This window comes from Penicillium cinerascens, assembly GCF_028974065.1.
Source record: "Penicillium cinerascens strain IBT 15544 chromosome Unknown contig_16_segment0_segment0, whole genome shotgun sequence".
Lineage (NCBI taxonomy): Eukaryota > Fungi > Ascomycota > Eurotiomycetes > Eurotiales > Aspergillaceae > Penicillium > Penicillium cinerascens.
This window is the reverse complement of record NW_026695286.1, coordinates 3,880,686-3,901,130: the sequence shown is the minus strand read 5'-3', so window position 1 is coordinate 3,901,130 and position 20,445 is coordinate 3,880,686. Positions and strand designations below refer to the sequence as shown.

Genomic DNA, 20,445 nt, shown 5'->3' with positions numbered 1-20,445 from the left:
TGTACGACAGCGTAAACTTTAGGCGCACGACGCCGCAACGCAAGAAAAACAATAACGTCAAGCCATGAAAGCTAAACGGCCCAACCTTGCATATCCACTGATCTTCTGATCGCCTGATCTTCCAACCTTCCTGCCTTGTATCCCTTGCATCCGCTGGTCTCAGGTCCAGCTGTTTTGCCGGAAGCCACCACCACGAGCCCCGGTCGATTACCTAGTTTGTCTTCCCCATGTGCGGTGTCATCCCAGGTTCCTTGTTTTGCCACTGCGTGACCGATTGTGGATGGCAGCATGAAGAGTTCGGTTGGGCTGCGATCTAACTGGTGTGGCTTGCAGTGATGGATGCCATCTGGAATGGTTGTCGTTGGATCGATCGAGAACCCGGTGGGGTGAATGAGGGGGGGGGCAGGGGGCAAGTGGGCTTGCTAACAGGTTCCTGTGCTGTTTTGAGTTTCCCTGGGGCATTATCTGCCTCAGGTCGCCGTTCTAGACTTGGGCACCCTGTTCAGGTGAGATATATATCCCGTTAGTTTCACGAAGCGGGTGAATAAGACATGGGCCAGGAAATAACAGGGTCGAGGGCAGTAGAAATTCGGATTGTACTATCGTTTTCAAACTAGGTAGGTAAGATGTACTGTACTATGATCTTGGCAGTATTGTACGTTCTAAGGTCGTTGGTTGTTGCCACCAAGGTTCAATAACTAACTAATTCAACTTTCGTGATGCCCTACGCCCCACAGTTCAGGGCATGGCAGACACGTGTAGACCGCTAAACCACCGTTTGGAACTAGACGTGGTCTAGGCTTGTCCAAGAGTCATTGCATCATGGCGCTCTCCACCGAGAGCGGCTATTTCGTACCATAGGGGCGAGGTCCCACCAAAGCCAAGCCAGTCTCACGAGTCAGGTGGGGGACGGAGCTCGCGTTGAAGCACCTAAACCGGTAGGAGGCACGAAAAGGTCCAGAAATACAAATCAACGGATGCTAGCTTACCGCCGCCCCCCCCCCCCCCCCCCCCCTCCCCCCTGACTGCGGCTCAAACGAGGCCCACCGGGCGTCTCGTATGTATGAGAACGGGCTGGAGAAAACCGACAACATGAATCATTATTTGGAATGTCCCGCTGGAATCGTCATGGCATGTGCCGCCCCCTCTGCACCAACTCCACTCGGTCCTTCCACAACCCTTCGACCCTGGTACCAAGGGCGAGAAAAGAGGAAAAGGGGTAGAGGAAAACGGTAAAAAAAAATTAAAAATTAAAAAAAAAATAAAAAAAAAAAAAAAAACCGGTGCCTCCCCTCTAACCCCGGCTTTGTAGCTTTCTAGCTTTCTAACGGGGAGCCGGCGAGAAAGTTACTCAACGGTCGGAGGTCTCAGGTCCTGTCCCCAGAGCATAGAGTTTACCACAGAACATTCCCGGCAGGACGCCAAGACGCAGTTGTCACGGGTACCTTTGTGCTGGGAAGTTCGTCTGGGAAGTCCGATTGAGTTTGGACCGGGTAGATAGGGTTAAGCCGGGAGCGGGAAGTTGACCTGGGTGGTTGACGCAACAGTTGCAACCCCATAGATTGACGGTCCGGTTCCCAGAAGGGGCCACGGGTGCATTCAGAACTCGCTTCATTTGGGCGCTTGGCGTGGTGGTCACTTGGGTGGCCATTTCACGGGCATTGTAGGTATCTTGTTCGGTGAACCTTGTCTGTGCCCCTCCTTTCGGCTGTGGCGGCTGTTACGGGATTTGAGGGGCAAAACGAACTGGTTCGAGAGACCGTTGTCAAACCCCCATTTTAAGCGGAGATTTAGCCAGTCATGGTGTAGAGGCGGGGCATCGGCCGTTTCTCTGCTGAGTCCAGGGCTGCCCGCTCTTCGGGGCACCGTCTCCCTTCCAGTACGACTACTCGGTGATGTCCCGAGAATGGAGTAGGGTATGCCCATGAAGTATTGACAGGAACGGTTCCGGTGCACGGGTTCGTCGTAACACATCCCCCCCCCCTACCCAAAGCGCTCGGTACAGACAGCCCCATGGAGGTTTCAGGACGGATCGATGGCTGCAGGTGTAGGCAGGTCACCCAAAGAGGCGTGGTGCGTATAACGGTTTCCCACAGCCCGGGCACCATATAACGTGTGGTCCCCGAGGTCTAAACCCCGACGGTCACCGGCCAATCAAACTCCCCCATTTACCCAGAACGGCAGTTTCCAAACAAAGGTCCGTTTGTTTGTAGTTTGTACTGTACATAGAGGCACCCTCGGACTCTGAAATAATCATCCACTCCATTCCTCCCCCCTGGTTGCCCTCACGGCCCAAACCACGTGACACATGGGGCCCGCGCCACGCAGCGTGGGAGAACCCGACAGCCGGGAAACGGCTGCGAGGCCGTTCGCTCCACTGGTTTCCAGTTACTCAATAACTTATTTTGAATTTTGCATCCTTTCCTTTTTCCCAGCCGCTTCGCTTCTTTGTTTGAGGTAGTCTCGGGCTGAGACGGGTCCCGTCCCCCAGGAACTGATAGAGTGTTTGATTCCTTCGACCACTCGTGGAGGGTCCAGGGGAGCCACCACATTCCAGTCTCGACGTGCACGGGTGCGATCGGCGGGGATCCCTGCATCGCGCGACAGGGATTTATCTCAAATAGCCTCCGGACCGCTGATTGGTGCAGAAGTGGTGACCTGTCACATCTCGGGAACACCCTAGTCGATGTTGCATCCCAGGAGGTCGGGTTCATCCTGTTGACACAACAGCTTTTTCTTCCCACAGGTATGGAAATCCGATAGGTCCACAACGTTCTTGATCTCATCCACATGGGGGTTTCCGTCATTCATGCAGACTTGGCCTTGGAACCGTCCGAACTGGAAAGGAGCTGGAACTTGGAAATCAAGAATCAATCAAAAGATTTGGAAGCATCGACTCCGCTTCGTATTCCGTATCCCGTATCCATTTGATAGCGTCCAAAAATATCTGACACGAACGTCTCCTTAATTTAACCGAGCGGGAGAATCCCGTCTGGAATTCATTAATTGTGTTCTACAGAGTCTGTCTCTTCCCGTACATCCCTGCCCGAACCGGGACATGGGTCCAGAGTGACAAATACCCAGTCCAATGAGTGACGGTGGGGGAAAGAAGTTCGTTACGGTGGGGGTGGATATAGGTAGGGGGGTTCGGGCAAAGAATAGAACGAGAAGAAACAGAGGGAGGCCTTGGCAGAAAAAGGACTAGGAATAGATGTAAAACACCTCCGGTCCAGAAAAAGCAAAAAAAGGTGTGGCTGGCGACAGCATTTCTCAACGGTTTCCACCGGGGTGGAGGGAAGTGGAGGGGCCCCCGATGCGAGGGACCCGAAAGGGTAATTCCACAGAACGGCGATCTCTCTAGCTCCGATCCGGTGATGTATCAAGTCCGGTACACCAGGGCTTGGTGTGGGAAATACATAGTGGGAAAAGAGGGACGGGAAATAGATTGGTTACCAGGGGGGGGCATTGCACGCAGTGCAGCCGAGAGACGATCAGATCGTCCTGCAGTCAAACACGTCACGTCACGGGGATCGCCACCGGTCCAAAAGGTCGTGACAGGTGGCAGGTGGTCCATGCACTTCTCTCCATGCTCGTTGCATTAGCGAAGGCCTCGAGTCCCTGCGAAAGAGACGGGAAGCCATCACGGGCATCACGGCGACGACGGCATGATTGGACCAGAGGTGTGCCTGCAAGGCACATACACAGGGCCAAAAGGAAAAAAGGAGACGTGCAGCGCTCCACATTCCTGTCGGACTTGCTCGGGGGGGACATGTCACTGACGGGGGGCGTGATCCTGTATGTACGATTTCCCCATATTCCAATTGTCTTAAGAGGGGAATTTGTCAATACGATCCGAGCTCGGGATCCACGGTGGACCGCCGTGTGAGCTCCTGGAACCGCCGATGAAACCAATCACAGTTCGAGATGGATTCGATTGCGTATGGATCGAACACCGTCGGACGGAGTGTCGTGCATGGGCTGGCTGAGCAAGTCAGGACTGGGCCTCCTAAACGCTCGTCCGTGTCGCCAGTTCGCCCCTGGCTCGATGCTCAGTGTTGAATACCGGGGATAGACCTACTTTCGCCTCCTCCGTAGTTATGCTCGACACGATCGGTAACATAAGCTCCCTGAACTACCCGAGCTACACCAAGCCACACGAGGGAAGCTGCTCCAAGACCTGGACCCGGTCAAAGTTGCTTTGTGCCGGCCCGTTGGATCTTCCCCGAAACGGCCTAGTGCGGTGACCGCACTGTCCCTTTTGGGCTTTATTTCGATTTATTTGCGCTCGGACGTTTTTAAAAAATAGCTTCCTCTAGCGCGGGCAGTGATTTGGAATTCCAACGACGGGGCTCAGGGTCGATCCCTACGATCATTACGGGATTCCTCAGCCCGGATTCCCGGGTCGCGATGACGATCCCCGGGGCATTTGTTTTTTTATGATTTTTATTTTTATTTTTATTCTTATTTTGTTTTCTTATTTTGTTTTCTTCCTTTCTTCATACGACTCTTCGGGTGAGTGGTGGATCGAGTCGTCAAGGGGGAAAAAAACAAAATAAGAAAGAAAGAAAGAAAGCGCATGGTCAAGAAATCTAGGAATCATGTGAATGTCCAAAAAGTAGGGCGTGTTTATTATGATCTCCTGCGAGCCATGGATGCGATGGGACCGGGACAGGTGGAGCTGCGTACCAACGAAGATTACACCACGTCAATACGCGTATTGTTCCGAACTGTCAGCTCCGAGATCTTGGATCGTGATCTTCTTCCCATAGCGTGTGCGAGTGGAGCTGGCCATTTTTCTTGGACCCGTCCCCCTGGGTTGCAGATTGCAGATATAATCATCACCCGCTGCTCTTGGTGGCTTGAATTTTGACTCTGTACTTCCCTGATCCGTCCTTGCTTCTCCTCCCTCTCGCCAACTCTCTCCACATGGCTCCCTCTCACCGTCGTGGACCTTGGGTCCCCGAAGAAGACCAGCTGCTGCTTCAACTCGTTCGTGAACAGGGCCCCAACAACTGGGTTCGCATCTCCCAGCACATGCACTACCGTTCGCCCAAGCAATGTCGAGAACGCTTCCACCAAAACCTGAAGCCCTCGCTCAACCGGGAGCCCATCTCCTCCGACGAGGGGATGATGATCGAACGCATGGTGAACGAAATGGGCAAGCGCTGGGCTGAAATTGCCCGCCGGCTGGGGAACCGCAGCGACAACGCCGTCAAGAACTGGTGGAACGGCAGCATGAACCGCAAACGCCGCGGTCTCTCCACGCCAACCGCCTCTCGCACCTTCGGCGGCCGCATCGAAGCACCCTATGCGCGCGCCTCCGTCGTGAGCCCCTCCCGGCCACGATTCAGCACTCGCCCTTGGGCCGACTCCGAGTCCAGCTCCAAGACCTTTTCCCACTCGCGCCGCGAGTCCGTTTCCACCACCCGCCAACTCTCTCCCATCTATACTCTGCCTTCTATCAACCGCCCCATCGAAGCACCCTTGACTTCTCCCGCCTTCTCGGAGGTCTCCAATGCCACCTCGATCGAACCGCCCTCCATGGTCTCCGACCACAACTCCGTCTGCTCCTCTTCTCCCCGCACGCTCCCGTCACCGCAGATGCTTCCTCTGCCCGTGGTCTCACAGTACGAGGCCCGGCGCCCGAGTACATCCGTCCAAGTAGTGGATGATTCCCCCAGCTACCCGGCTCGCTCGCTCGAGTCCTTCTCCGACATTGCCTCCAAGCGGCGATGGATGGAGCATCAGCCGACTTTGGCTTCATGGCACCAGTCCACGGATCTGTCCAAGCCCTGGTCAAGGCCGGAGCCGGAGCCGGGGCTCGCCCGTGATACGCGGATGGGAGTGAACAACCTGCTCAACTAGGGCGGGCTGTTCTGATGATATTTACGACTTTCCTTTTTTTTTCACCGTTACATATTTTATGCCCCCCTCCAGGGTCGACATGGATCGAGCCCGGCCGTTTTGTACATGTGCCAAAAACCCTCACGCTCACTCTTTTTTCCCCTTTGGTCACCTCCCTCTCCTTTGTACTCTTAATGTGTATTACCACGGTTCGGAACTTCAAAATACGGGTGTTTTTTCGTTTTCGGTCAAAGCGGGGTCTATAATTTGGGGATCATCATTGGAGTTTTGTCGAGAGATTTCGAGGTTACGCCCGGGATGTTCTTTTTTGGGATTGCTAGCATAATACCCCTGCGCAGAGAATCAACTGTTTCGCCTTGAACATGGGCATTCAATAAACCTTACCGGTAGTCTAGTTGTTTATCAGGTACGGAGTACTGAGTACTATGACTATGAAGACCAGACCGCTCTGGAACCCCGGTTGGGTTCCAATGGGGTACGCCCGCCACCGATTCGTCTCGGTCCACAAATCACCACCCCCGAGACCGATGAACGGTACACGATACACGATACACGATGCACACAGTACACGGTCACTCTCCCACATGAGGAATGCACGCTCACGAGGACGCAAAGGCAAGGATACGGCCCTAACCAACGTACTCACCGGGGTCCATGCACAACGCCCATTTCTCAATCTGCACGCACATAGTGACGAGAACGGCAAAGTTTAAACGGGGTTCGTCCGCAGATGCATCGGGCCCAACCTCCAACGGGCAGCCACCAACCAGTTGTGCGCGATCGCTGCGCGAGGCAAGCAAGCCAGCGAGTCAGCGAGTCAGATGTGGCCCTCGATCCCGTTCCCGCCCTGGGAGGCATCGGTGAGCCAATGGCCTGATGCATCGATCGCACTGGTCACCTCTTGACGGAATGAACGGCGGGGCAGTTCGTGCATGCCACGGACTCGCTTGTCCGCCTGCCCCGGTTGTGGCCGTTGCCGATGTTGCTTCGCTGTGGTGGCGAGGAGAAAGATCTCCACTTTGCCCGTGTGATCGAGTAGTTCGTGCTACTTGTCATGCAAAGTACTTTTTTTCGTCTGGACCATTTCTTGTACCGCGGGTTACTGCGCATCTACCTCTTCTATCTCTCCTGGTTCTCAGTCCTCGGGCCGCTGCACCCGTCAACCAAAATCATTTACAAAATGGCGCGGCGCACACGGCGCACAGCCGGGTGATATGGAAATGCGGTGCGGTCGAATCAGCATACATAACCGGGCACCCCCTGATCATCGCACAATCAATAGCGGGCAAATCGGTTTTCGAATATTTGGAATGGGGTAATTGTCCGGTAATCTATTACGGGGCCACAAGGTGAGAACGGGTCGAAGGAATGGATCAAACCCTGGTGAAACAGCGTGGTCGAGGGGTGGACCAGGGGACCTTCGCTTTGTTCCGCCCAGCGATGAGAAAATCCAGAAAGATCCCAGAAAGATGCCCACAACTCCCACAGCGAAACCCGAAGGAGAGGTGAAAGAAGCCGACAAAGAAGGGAAAAGTTGGTCTGAGTTTGCCGGCGGTTCACTAGCGTCGCCAGAGCCTATCTCCGTGATGACAGGCGGTGCCAAACTCGATCTACTCGGAGGGATACGAACTATGTATCGTACCTCGGCATGTACCTATGTACATATGTACCCCATGTACGGAGTACGGTAGGAAAAATTATGTACATGTACAGTATACACACGGGCCGTTGAGGGCTGGATCCATGGGCCGCCCACGACCGGATCAGGGGGTGATCCGATCTTTTGGCTTAAATTGGGTGCAACGGGGACCGTCGACCTTCGAGAAACGGGAAACTATACGCAGCTATACGAGATACTCCGTTGCAGCGGGGTCAGTTCTCAGTTTCGCCCGTTGCGTCCCAGTCCGTCGGATACGATCGACACTTCCCCTCGCCCGACTCAGTAACTTTGACGCCCCCAATTTTCGGACTCGCTACGTTCACCGTCTGATTGGCCTCCCGGTTCCTGGGCCGTCGTTACGGTGCGATTCTACAGTATAGCCCTGGAGAATCGGGCACTCGGGGAATCGGAGCTCGGTGGGATCGGTGTCCCGTATCGACCACCATATGTCACCCTACGGGCGACTCGAAAAGGGAATGCTCTATCCAAGTATCAACGAGCTTCCCGAAGCAGGCGAAGCCCCGTCCATCGAGATTTTCAACCGTTTCCATCCACTGCCTCTGATTGGACCACGGAGGATCTCGGAGCCGTCTGCACTTGGCCCACTCCCAGCCTAGCGCCAAAAGGTACCCGGCTGTCGGGATGTGTCTGCTCTCGGTTTCAAGGGCCTCGATCGATCCGCTAGATCTGACACTCGTCACAGCATTTTCCAATATAGGCATTGGGGCCGTTCGGGGACCCACGGTCATCACGTCGTGGAGACTCCCCGTGATAATGGCTGAGCCTTTACAGTTGTTCTCGAAATCGGTTTGACCAATGCACACTCAATCACTCTTTCATGGCCCCACTGCCAAGACCTTAGCGCAGATCTATTATTGAGCGGCCCTCGTTAAATTGAGGCGCCGTAAGCGTATGGTATCGTATGTTGCTACGTCACTTTACACAATCGTACAAGGCTACAATAGAATGCCATGGAATCTGTAAGTTACTCTTCAATCAAATTTCTTTGCCCCTTTCGCCAAGACACTAGACTATATTCGGGTGTCTTCTGACGTTAGATCCGCTAGATCCTTGAAATGAAGTTGATCACCATTAACTTATCTTGTAAGGCACCCCGACTCCATTGCATTTCACTACCCATCGCATAGTATCCGTTTCCATCCCTTTACTACATCTATCGCTATGGCCTCGGAGGCCTTCACTAGCTACCAATACCAATCCCTCACCAGCTCAAAGGCTATTCGTGTGTTAAAGATACTTGACCAAGAGCTCAGTGATTTGCCTTGCTGCACCCTGACAGAAGTCGAGCTAGATACTCAGGAAAGCTATATAGCACTGTCTTATACCTGGGGAAGTCCAGGGAAGGAGGCGACAGATCGGGGCGTCACATCAGAACGATGTATGCAGATATTCTGCGAAACTGGTACTATCCCCGTCACCCAAAACCTTTTTGATTTCCTCAGAGACGTACGACAATTTCATCGCCACCTTCTCAAAGAATACATCTGGATAGACGCCCTCTGTATCGATCAAGATAATCTCGATGAGCGTGCAGTACAAGTTGAAATGATGGGAGATGTATACGCCCAGGCAAAGTCTGTGGTTATATGGCTTGGCAGGGCTGAAGAAACCACTTGCCTGGCATTGGATTTTATGACCATAATCGAGAGCGCCAAGATTCCCTTAATCGACGCCCGAGTGGAGAATCCCCAGTCCTTGAAAACGTTTCTGGGACCACTCGCGGATTCAAATGACCACTGGAATGCATTGAAGCTGATTTTGGACCGCTCGTGGTTCTCGAGAACGTGGGTTCTACAAGAATTTTGTCTTGCTACCCACTTTTCACTACTTTGTGGTCAGTTTGAAGTAAGCATCGACAAAATTATCAAAGCTGCATCTCTCGCTGTTAGCTTCCCAACATCCCGAGCAGGCAAAATGAATTCTCCTGGCGCCAAAATGGTGGATATACTTGCACTGAGAAAAGGAATGAAGGAAAGGTCGCCTGGAAATCTCTTCAATATATTACTATATTCATCCAATTCCACTGCGACGGACCCAAAGGACTTGGTGTATGGAGTTCTCGGAATGATAAAGAGAGGTCTCTCGGATGCAAGTCCTCTTCGGAATTTGGAAGTGAGCTATCGAGTTTCCACCGCCGAAACATATACCAGATTCACAAGACTCCTCCTCTCAGAAGATCCACGATTATTATGTTTCCAGAATCATGATCCTCGCTTACAAGGATATGCAAACATCCGACTGGAGCTCCCATCCTGGGTTCCGAACTATGCCAATGGGCTGAACTTGGCTCATGGAGACTTCGCATTCAAACCTTCAAATGATGCAGCAAAATCGCTACTTTCCTCGCCCTGGATAGTGCGACGACCCGATGGGTTAGTACTCAATGCACAGAAGGTTGACGTTATTGAAGATAGGGTTGTTATCTACAAAGGCATGTGCGAGGGCTCCTGGATCGCTAGGGCACTACCAGATATACTTGAGTTTCTTTGCGCCTTTAAACCAACGTATTTTGATGGCCAACCACGAAGCCAGGCATTATGGCTTACTCTCGCGTCGGGAGTAATCAAGGCGGACTTATCAACGATATCGGCTCTGGAAATGTACCACCCTATATTCGCACTTTGGGTGGGCGAGTGTCTTCTGACTCTTGCAGCAAATGACCTAAGCACATACTTCCGTATTCTGACGGACCTTCAGAGGACGATTGGGACATTAGCTGAGAGTGACATGGACTTCTTTCCTAACCTCACTATGCTTCTGGAATTTCCGAAAGTGCGTACGCCACAGAAGGATGTAATCCTTGCCCGTGAGAAATTCCGTAATATTGTGGAAGAACGGACGAGTACGATCCGCCCAGTACTTTTCCGTACACGAGAAGGCCTTCTAGGCAAGGGAACCGAAAATGTGCGAAAAGGTGATGAGGTGTGGCTCATCGCTGGAATGCCAACACCGGTTGTGTTGCGAAAGACAGGAAGTGAGAAGCATTTAAAGAAAATCGACATTGCTTATGTACACGGAATCATGCGAGGAGAGTTTGTTGACCTTAAAGGATTGTGCGCAGAAGAGATTGAACTTATATAAATGAAAGTTCAAGTAACTTTCTCTGATAGACTAGAACAGGGGGCTATGGCCATCAAGAATTGTTACAGGAACATTCAATTCAAGGGTTACTCGCGGGGCTAGATAATCATTCGAAGAGTGTAGGCGGTTGCAACAGTTTCGGGACACACTGTAACACATCCTGCACAATAGGAGGCGGAGAAGAAGTAGAAAAGAGGTCTCCCAGCAGATCTTCAAGTTACTTAGCGCGAAGGGCCTTCCCCACATGATTTGCAGAGATCCACCATAGAATTCCGTGGAATTCTATGTTGTCTTTTCGTACGCCTAATGTCATCTTCTGTCACATATTACGGTAACATACACAGCGCATTTTAGTGAGCCCCTAACTTTATGTGGCCCGCTCAATAAATGATCTGCGCTAAGGTCTTCGCGGTGGGGCTGGGAAAGAGTTTCTCAGTGTACATTGGTCAAGGCGATTTCGAGAATGACTGTAACCGGGACCATCTGTGAGACATCGAATCGAATCGACCACCGGCTGGCTTGTGCGACTGGGGCGGGTACGTACACTTGGGCCGGTGTGCGCCCTTCCTTACCTGGGGCCTTTTTGATACCCTTGTATACGAAGTTTCACTACAAGTTCAACGGGACAGATGCAGGGTATGCCAAGTAGAAACGAATGTATGGCCAGCTCGAGAGAACCGGCATGTGAAGAGTGTATAAACCCATCTATCTGGGCAGTGGAAATGACAAAACTCCTGCGTTTCCATGAGTTCCAGCTCCTTGCGTATACATCAAACCCCAACTACCAAAAGTCCCCAACATTTGACGACCCAGATGAAAACCACAAGAAAAAAAAAAATCATAATCATAATCAAAATCGCTCAAGGGGTATAATTTCGCTGTGCATATCATAACAAGATATCGCCTTCTTCGCCGTTCACCCATTGCGCCCACACTGCTTCGTAAGCTTCTTCCAGATCACGCACCCAGCGGGCCGTGTCGAAGAGCTTGTTCTTATGTCGCTGCATAAACAGCATCTGTCGCATATCCGCCAGACGGCCGCGGGATCGGCCCTCGCCGCCCGGGACGTACTGCAAGTCGATGCAAAGCCGGATGGCCTTGTTCTCGTAATCGTCGTCCGACGAGGCAATCAGCTCCTTGCGTGCTTGCCGCCCCGCTTCGGTTTTGGGGAGCGCACTGCTCAGGATGCTACTCGCCATGCGTGAGCACATCTTGTAATTGTATCGTGGCAAGGTCAGCAGCGGCGTTCCACTCCAGAGGACGTCGGTGGCCGTCGTGTGTGCATTACACTCGGGTGTATCGAGGAACAGATCCAGGACTTTCGCTCGCGCAATGTGCGTGTTCTTCGGCGCGACGTCGGTGAAGATGATCCTCGAAGCCGTCTCATCGCCCGCCCACGCCTTGGCAGTGTCCCGAAGGTTCTGTTCGCCAGTCTCTGGGAACCGCAGCAGCCAGAGCACGGCATTGGGGATTCGCGCCAAAATGCGCAACCACGTCCTAAATGTCGTGGGCTCAATCTAGCACAATGTCAGTAACTGGTGAAATTGAGACCGATCAATCGAAGAGAAGGCTCACCTTGTACAACTGGTTGAAGTTTCCCAGGATGATGGTGTCATCGCTGAGCTTGGGAAACAGCTCTTTCCGCATTCTCCAGCGCCGAACCTGCTCCTCATCCCATGTGAGCAGTCGTTCTCCTGCATCCGGTGCACTCTGTCGGTGATCACAACAGAAAAATGTATCACGAGTATACACGATCTTCTCGCCATAAACCCAGTCATCGAGATCTTCGCCATTGTCCTCCTCAAGGATACGGTCCTCGATGCGCGCGGTTCGCCGACCAGGGCTCAGAGTCTCGGGTGGGATTGAAATTTGATCGGCGAGGATATAATCGCACCACTCGGCACCAAGAGTGCCGGCAAATCCCATGAAAGACATGTGAATGGGCGCAGGCCGAGCGGCAAAGACCTCGTTGCGGGCTCCACGGGTGTAACCGTTCAAATTGATGAGGATGTGAATTCCATCGTCAACAATCTGCCGGACCAACCGGTCAACCGACCATCCACTCGCGTCACGGAAGACGGGAGCCTCTTTCTCGATCTGTTGGCGATGGACGGACTTGTCGCTGGCGGTAGTAGCATAGCAATATGCTCTTACTTTTTTCGTGTTGTGCAATCCAAACACCGATTGCATCAAATGCGCCAGAGGGTGATTGTTGAAGTCCGACGAAACATAGCCAACTTTGAGGAAAGGATTTGGGGGCGACGGGGGTGGGAACACGGTGCTCGGGAGCCAGGGTAATCGTAGAGTAGATGATGAGATTCTAAGTCCGTTGCGCTGTGAGATCTGGCGAATCTGCTTCGCAGATAACGGACAGGTGAAGGTGTGGAAAGGCAGGACCGTCGGCGCGTTTGGCGCAGTGAGCGCTGCTGGGAGTTGAGGCCGGCGGTATTTGGAGGTAGGGTAGTCTTTGCCATAGACATAGCGGTCCTGGTACCATTGCCATGTAATTGACCGGATGGCACGCTCAATGAGTCGGACGATGCGCGACCCTTCCCATTTCTGTCCGGCCCATGATTGAAGGACCTTGACCAGGGATGATCGTCGGCTGGAGGCAAAGCGGCCCGAGTCCAATGCGGTAGCCAACTGAGAACACAGTTGTTCAGCCGTGTGAGATGTCAGGAGTCCACGACCCCAGTATTCGCCTTCACGGAGTTGTCGGTCGACAATGTCCACGACACGCTTAATCCAGCCAGTACCGGTGTCGTTGCTCTGAGCATCTCGAAGCATCCCCTTGTCATCCACATGCCAGCGATCACGGAAGCCATGCCCGTTGACAATGCCACCACGGCCGACCCAGTTGCAAATTGAGTTTAGCGCGTTGGCCAGCCCACACACAGCTTCAGCAAATTCAGGATTCACTTTGACAGCGCGCTTGTAGTATGAAATGGCATCGTTAACCCGACCGGCATCCTTAACAGCGTTGGCCAGATTGGCAAGAGCGATATCGAAATTGCCATCGCACTGGACAGCTTGCTCGTACATTTTGATGGCAGCCTGAAGCTGTCCAATGTCCTTTAACAAACTGCCCAGGTTTGTGTAGAGGTGGGCATGACGGGAGTCGAGATGCAACCCATAGTTGTAGTACGCCAGTGCGAGGGAAATCCCGCTTCCAGGCACCACACCAGGGATCTCCGGATGTTGGCTTTCGCCATTGGGACGGACCAGCCCTCGAGCCGGCGGATTGTTCTGGATTCCGGCGAGCAAGATACCAACGTTGTTCGCAGTGGATGGACTTGGCTGTAGGGAAAGGGAAAGGTAGTACAGGGCCAGAATATCCCGCACGCCGGGTGCAGATCTCGGTGCGCTGGACGAGACAGTCGACATGCCGTCCTGATAGATCTTTGCCAGGGAGAGCAGAGAGTTACTGGTAGTTGAGATGGCAGCTTTCCTGGAAATTCCCTCGGCCACGTACTTAAGTCCCGGCGGCGTGCCACTGCTAGCCCGGAACACGAGCTTCGCAGTTTGCAGAGCTCTGTCCGGATACAGAAGAACGCTCTCCCCGGAACCTGGCTCCGGTTGGTGATATCCGTTACTCGATCCGGGGGCAAAGGCAGCGAAAATCTGTTTGATAAGACTCTGAACACCGTGCCGTCTTCTTCCAGCGGCAATCAAGACGGCATCTTCAAACGCGGTCGCAGCGGCAGCATTGTCACCAAGTGCATAGAGCATGTTGCCCTTGGCGTGAATCAGAGCGAGCATTCTCCCATTGTCCGAGCCCGGGATGGCATATCCACTCGTGGCGAAGCCGACAGGCGTCGTTTCAGGCGAGCCCGGGTTCAAAGTCGGCCCTCGTCCCATATCGTCATCATAATCAAAGGATGCATTGTCATACATGCACACATCGGACACGTTGCTCTCGGCATCACTCTCGGGCTCGCTAGCATGCTCATCCGTCTTGAAACAATCTCCATCCTTTGGATGACGAAGAGAGGTTTGGACAAAATCAATGATGTTGACAGCCTCTTTGCCCCGGTGGCTGCTGCACAAAAGACCAATCAAATGCTCAACAGCTTCAAAGAAACTCGGGCGCAACTTCACGGCACGAAGCCAATTCTGCAAGGCCTCCTCTCGCCGATCAAGGGCCAACAAGGTGGCAGCAAGGTTAGAGATGGCCTCCACATGTCTATATTGACAAAGTTAGCATCAAAACCAAAAGTTTTGAAAAAAATATACTCACGTTGAATCGCGTGCGATAATCCTAGAATACCAGCGCATGGCTTTGTTGTAGTCACCTAAACCATAAGCCAAACAGCCGCCAAGAAGTATCCCATCAGTCCATTCCCAATGACTTTCCATGCATAGATGAGATAGCATTTCCAAGGCAGATGCTGCATTGGTAACTGGAGAGCCGTCGTTGAAAAGAGTGCTGGAGGATCGGTGGGCCGATGCACCTGGAAAGCGCCCGACATCACGCATTTGCGAGTCTGACGCGCGGTGGGCTTGAGAAAATTGGTTCAATGATGGACGTCGGCCCTGAACGTTCATTTGAGGATCTCCCTTTCGCAGGTTTGCCATAAGACCCGATTTCTGCCTTTGTACATCATATTGACTGCACGGGTAGCTATTGTGACGGTGGATTTCGGGGGCATTACTTTGCGAGAAATCGAGACCTGGTTGGCGAGGAGGCTTCGGGTATATGTTCGGTTTTAGGAAACGAGGGTTCTGACCGTCCGCGCCACCGTTGGAGATGCTGTTGCGGCGAGCCTGGTGGATAGTTGCGAGAAGGTCGACGTAGACACCATGTGCCCAGGACATAACCTTTTCCTTGAATTCAGTGTTGGCAACCACTGCTGGCCCTGGGGGTTGGAAGCCGTGGACTGGTGGGCGGCCAGTCCAGGACATAGGTTCATTGTTGAGAGGATTAGGGTAGGATGATACGGATCGATTGGCGCGGACATGGAATGGTAACAGATCCGAATGGCGTGGAGGGAAACGTGCTTTCATGAGAGGATTTTGGGGAGGAACACCGGTTGCAGATTGCCCCCATGCAAATCCCGAGTCCGAGCGAGTGTCCAACGGGATCTGTGCATGGTTGAAGGCCTGCTGGTTGATATCGAAGAGGGACTGAGGCTGTCCGTTGGGATTAGGAGAGCCGAAACGTGAATCGCGGAATGCTACAGGGCGGTAGGGAATGTATGCACCGTCCGGCCAATATGGACCAAATGGGCCGGCCCCAGCAGACGCCGTCGGTCCAACACACTGCTGCAAAGTTGCAGGAAGAACGGTCGGAATATAGGCCCCATTGTGCAGAAGGAAGCGCTGGGTCGCCTGGAGGGGCAAGCTTTGATTAAGCACCGAGTCGACCCCCGGAGGATAGTTGACGGGACGAACCCAGCTTGCCCCATTCGCATCCTGGATCACCTCTCCTGCGGCAATCGGGTCGCCCGCCTCGTTTTTGAAGACGGGCGGGAAGTTCATATGTGTGGATATGGCTTGATCGAGGGGAAGCGGTTGCCAGTTTTCCGGCTGCAGGCCCGCCTGCGCAGGAAGAAATTGCCCGGACTCTAGCGGCGAGACCAAGATATGCTTTGGTGCGGGCTGGATCGTGGTGTCGCCTGGGGTTCCATCGTAACCGGCTGCCAGGGTTCCGTTTGGGGTCTTCCTCCTAAGCGCATGTTCCCCCGCGGCGTTTGCGTTCGAACTCGAGCCCGTGGCGTCGCGAGGATCGAGGCGTTGGACAGGATGCGGCATTTGAAAACGTAAGCGGGATGTTGGATTAAAGGAATGCATGAATGGGTCATTATGAGAGTAATAAGCGGGGTCGTTCACATCATAAGGCTGATGCATGGCATCGTGGGCGGGATAGTGGTGGATGTGGTGATGCGGCTGAACCGAAGGGAAAGGCGCGACGGTCGGAAACATCTTTTTTTTGTCTCGTTCACCTCCTCGACCACCACGGTCCGTTTCCTTGGCGAGAGGCCGAGGTCGCAGAGGCGACAGTCGAGAATATCAACTAAGAATCAGTCGAGATTGATGGGTAATCAACAAGCATCCTCCTTGAAGCGTTTTCGACACCTCATTATGGGTATGACCACGGCCACACAGCTAGTCTTGGAGACGTGAGTAAAGCGACCGGCTCACAGTATCGTCATCGAGGGATCGCAAGGTGGTCGTCCACGCGATCGAGGGGAAGGTTGATAAAGATAGGAGAAGCCCAAGTCGAGCAGATTCGATATTCACGGAGGACGCAAGGGAGAAGGGGAGTGGCGCGGTGATCTGCCAGCGGCCGAAACGGAGGGGGGCAGTGATATGCAGGCGAGACCTTGGCAGGAATTGGGCGAGGGCGCGAAAGGAAGGAGAATAGTTACAAAGAGAGAAGAGATAGAGGGGGAAGAGAATGGGTCGAGAGGGGGAATAGAGTAGAAAGTGCTAGTTGGAGCGGGCCTCCAGCCAAGCCGAGTGGAGGAGTCCGCCAGATGAAGGATTGCACATCACTTGGTTGATCTTCCTCCGATCAACTACATAAAAACGCATCCCCCCTCTCTCTCTCCATCTTTCTATTTTCTTGGTTTTATTCTCGTGTTCTATCTCTGCATCTCCCTTCAACCCCTATTCTTTCTATCTCCTTCCCTCACCCTCTTCTCTCACTCACCTCGCTGCTCCACCGACCCACTCGATCCAACGGCTGAACCATCCTCTGGCTGGAGTCTCCATCCTGCGGCCAACGTCAGTGGTCCACAGGTTCCGCCCGGTCGACTAGTCAAGGATCGGTGTCGCCCCGCTACAGTACGATGATCGAGTCGAGCCCGTTTCCGTCTTTGGCTGGCCAGTCCTTTCTCTACCTTTCTTTTCATATTATGCGCCTTTGATACTCGACCATTTTCCCTTCACCAAAACAAATGTACTCAAGACACCCCGTACCAAACCCTGGTATATCGGTTTAGGCGCCCTGCAGCCACCGCCAATTCCATAATTTCGGTGACAGACGCAGCCCCCTGTTAGCTAGTCCGCCGCAGCGCATCCTTTCCTATCCGGGTGGATTCTGGGGTTGCAAGGATGCCCCGATCCCTGTTCTGTATTATTAAAGGTTTTCTTTTTCTTTTTTTCTTTCTGACGAGCGCCACTTCGCTCTGGGCCATCTCGTATCCCCAGAGCGTGGCTCGGCAGCTATGTAATGAGCATAGCTCTCCACGGTCGTAGCGGGAAAGAATGGTCTCTTCCATACCGCGACTTTTTCTCCCAGAAGATCGGCAAACTCAACTCGACACACCCCACTGTAGGTATCCTGGGTCCTAACGTCTGCATGGCATGCAAGTCGGGTGATACAGGCGCCGAGGGGGAAACAGGTACCATGAAACAAGGCAATGAAAGAAAGTTCCTGTGGTCGAGCGCTCATTTGTCCAACTTCGATATTGCCCGGCCCTCGATGACCAAAGACCAGTGACACTACCCAGTACCGGCGCGCACTAAAACTGTAGCAGTCACCGTGCACATCATGGGCCACCGAATATGCAGCACCCGGCCCACCACCCCCCGGTGGATGGGTGGATAGCCCACGCACAAGCAGCCAGGGGGATCCGAGCAATGATCGTCGGGTGTGTGGAGTCCCTTCTCCTGGGGCCAGCTGTGTGCGTGGTCTTGCTGACGCTACGGAGTACACTTTTATATTTTATTTTTCTGTAGGAAGGACCAGGTATTGCGGGCACAGCCCGCTTCATGTACACAGTGCAAGACAGTGGTCCAATCGTCGTGGCCCCTAGTCATGCGCCGGATTGCTTGAGCCTTATTTGTCATGCATGGTTCTTTTGCTTTGTACGCAAGTCCTCAACAGCCGTTTGGTGGTTTCAGATAATCCTGGCAGCATTGGCCGAACCCAAGATGGCGCAAACAAGCTCATCGCCATATGGCGGTGGGGGTTCGGGGCGCGTGGAGATACCCATATAAAATATACGGAGGACTGCTGCGTGAGCGATCACAGTTGAAACACCGGTGCGAATGACCGAATATATATTCCAGCTTTGAAGCGTGCATTCGAGTCATGCAACCTTGGGCTATATCGTTGTGACCTATATATATCTATCCTCGCAGAAAGCGCTGTAGAAGTACGAAGTGATAGGTATCTACATAGGTACTGAGTACATGTAGCGCTCGCAACCTTGGGACGTCCAGCCTGGAACCTTCCAAGGTTCGGAGGCCTTGATAAGGCGGTAAGTATATGCAAGTGGACAAGATAGAGTAGGTATCGAAGAACCGTGGACTGAGATGGAAAATTAAACTTTCAAATTAAATTAGGCATGACTGAGTGGTTGATTGACTGGATTATTTTTGATTCGCAGAATATGTCAATTGGCCGACAGCCCCGCGAATGAAAAATTAATCAACTAATCCAGCATGAACTAAATGTGCTTTACAATCTACAAGAGATCAGATAAATCCGAGACTCGAGATGTAGACCCGTATATGGACCACTGTAGCCACAAAGCCCAACCAGAAGGCCGGACTCCAAGGCTACCGCGGTGAGTAATGGGTCGGGGTTGCTCTCCTTCACTTAAAATAAGCCTATACCACATATGGTAAAGTTCAAACCTCGCAAGGAGAGAACGGTAAGGGCCAGAGTGTTGTGAAGGTTCCTCGAGGGAGATGGGGGTTGGGCTGCATCGGGGCAGTACGGCTTCCAGTATCCTCGTCGCCATGGAGGCTAGAGCGAGAGGGAATACTGGAAGGATCAGGAAATGGGAAGAAAGAAGTATACAACCGGAAAGGAAATGCGAATGATGAATTGGTTCATTCCAACATTCGCAGGAAACGCGAAGGAAAAAGGTATCAAGGTCATGACTCATGAACATGGTTTGCTTTTCTTTTTTGAGGCAACAGTCGTATTCTGCAACTAGCTCCGCATCATGGAGACAATGTCGTTACGAAAGCAGATAGCCACCTCTTTTCCATTCAAGGGAGTGATTTACTCCTCAGGAACTGTGCCAACTGTTAGATGTTGGTCGGATATGGGGGGAAATAAATCAAAAACTTACCATCGACCTCGCCAGCGTGGATGTCATCGGAGACGTCCTTGGGGCTGCGGCCGTCGACCTGGCAGCCGACGGAGAAGGCAGTACCGAGGATCTCGAGGACGGTACCCTGGAGAGACTTGGCCATGGAGCGGTGGCGCATGATACGGGCAATCTCAACAATCTCATCGAAGGGGACGGACTTGTTGTGCTTGATGTTCTTCTCCTTCTTGCGGTCGCGCGGGGGCTCCTTGAGGGCCTTGATGACAAGGGAAGAGGCGGAGGGAACAACCGAGACGGCGGCCTGACGGTTCTGGATGGTGAGACGGACAGTCACACGGAGACCCTTCCAGTCACCAGTGTTCTTGGCGATGTCTTCACCAATCTTCTTGGGAGACAGACCAAGGGGACCGATCTTGGGAGCCAGAGCGGACTGGGCACCGACCTCACCACCAGTCACACGCAGGTGAATGATCTTCACCTCATTGGGGTCGAACTTGGGAGCTAATTACAGAAGGAAGATTAGCCGCCGCCATTGAAAGGCTGACCAAGGGGATGATACTCACGCATGGCGAGTGCGAGAGGTAGTCGATCTGCCTTGGATTGTCGAAGGGGATGGATGGAAGAGAAGGAAAGAAAACTCGCGGCGGAATTAATGGAAGTTCTCTTGGGGACCCACTTGCTGCTCTCTAAGCGAAAGTTGGCCCCGTTAAAGGAGTTAGGGCACAGCCCCAATCACATGACCTAGAATGACCCGATCGGGTAGCATGCTTTCAAGGTTGCCTTGGTATCAATCCATTCAATCTACTACTA

General features: G+C 52.9%; 4 protein-coding genes across 4 annotated transcripts; 2 read left to right on the top strand and 2 right to left on the bottom strand.

Annotated features, from left to right (window-relative positions):
* Positions 1–4,926: 4,926 nt before the first annotated feature.
* flbD (putative MYB family conidiophore development protein FlbD) lies at positions 4,927–5,865 on the top strand (the record flags this gene model as incomplete). Its single annotated transcript, XM_058448529.1, has 1 exon — positions 4,927–5,865. One exon carries the CDS (start codon positions 4,927–4,929, stop codon positions 5,863–5,865), a length of 939 nt encoding a protein of 312 aa, XP_058313940.1.
* Positions 5,866–8,707: 2,842 nt separating this feature from the next.
* On the top strand, positions 8,708–10,627 carry N7498_001465 (HET domain-containing protein; the record flags this gene model as incomplete). Its single annotated transcript, XM_058448528.1, has 1 exon — positions 8,708–10,627. One exon carries the CDS (start codon positions 8,708–8,710, stop codon positions 10,625–10,627), a length of 1,920 nt encoding a protein of 639 aa, XP_058313939.1.
* Positions 10,628–11,514: 887 nt separating this feature from the next.
* Positions 11,515–16,549, bottom strand: N7498_001464 (uncharacterized protein; the record flags this gene model as incomplete). The annotated part of the gene is made up of 3 exons (XM_058448527.1): positions 11,515–12,144; positions 12,203–14,810; positions 14,865–16,549. The coding sequence occupies 3 exons, from the start codon at positions 16,547–16,549 to the stop codon at positions 11,515–11,517; spliced, it is 4,923 nt and encodes a 1,640-aa protein (XP_058313938.1).
* A 3,037-nt stretch (positions 16,550–19,586) lies between these two features.
* Positions 19,587–20,202, bottom strand: N7498_001463 (60S ribosomal protein uL11; the record flags this gene model as incomplete). The annotated part of the gene is made up of 3 exons (XM_058448526.1): positions 19,587–19,600; positions 19,657–20,136; positions 20,199–20,202. 3 exons carry the CDS (start codon positions 20,200–20,202, stop codon positions 19,587–19,589), a joined length of 498 nt encoding a protein of 165 aa, XP_058313937.1.
* Positions 20,203–20,445: the final 243 nt, after the last annotated feature.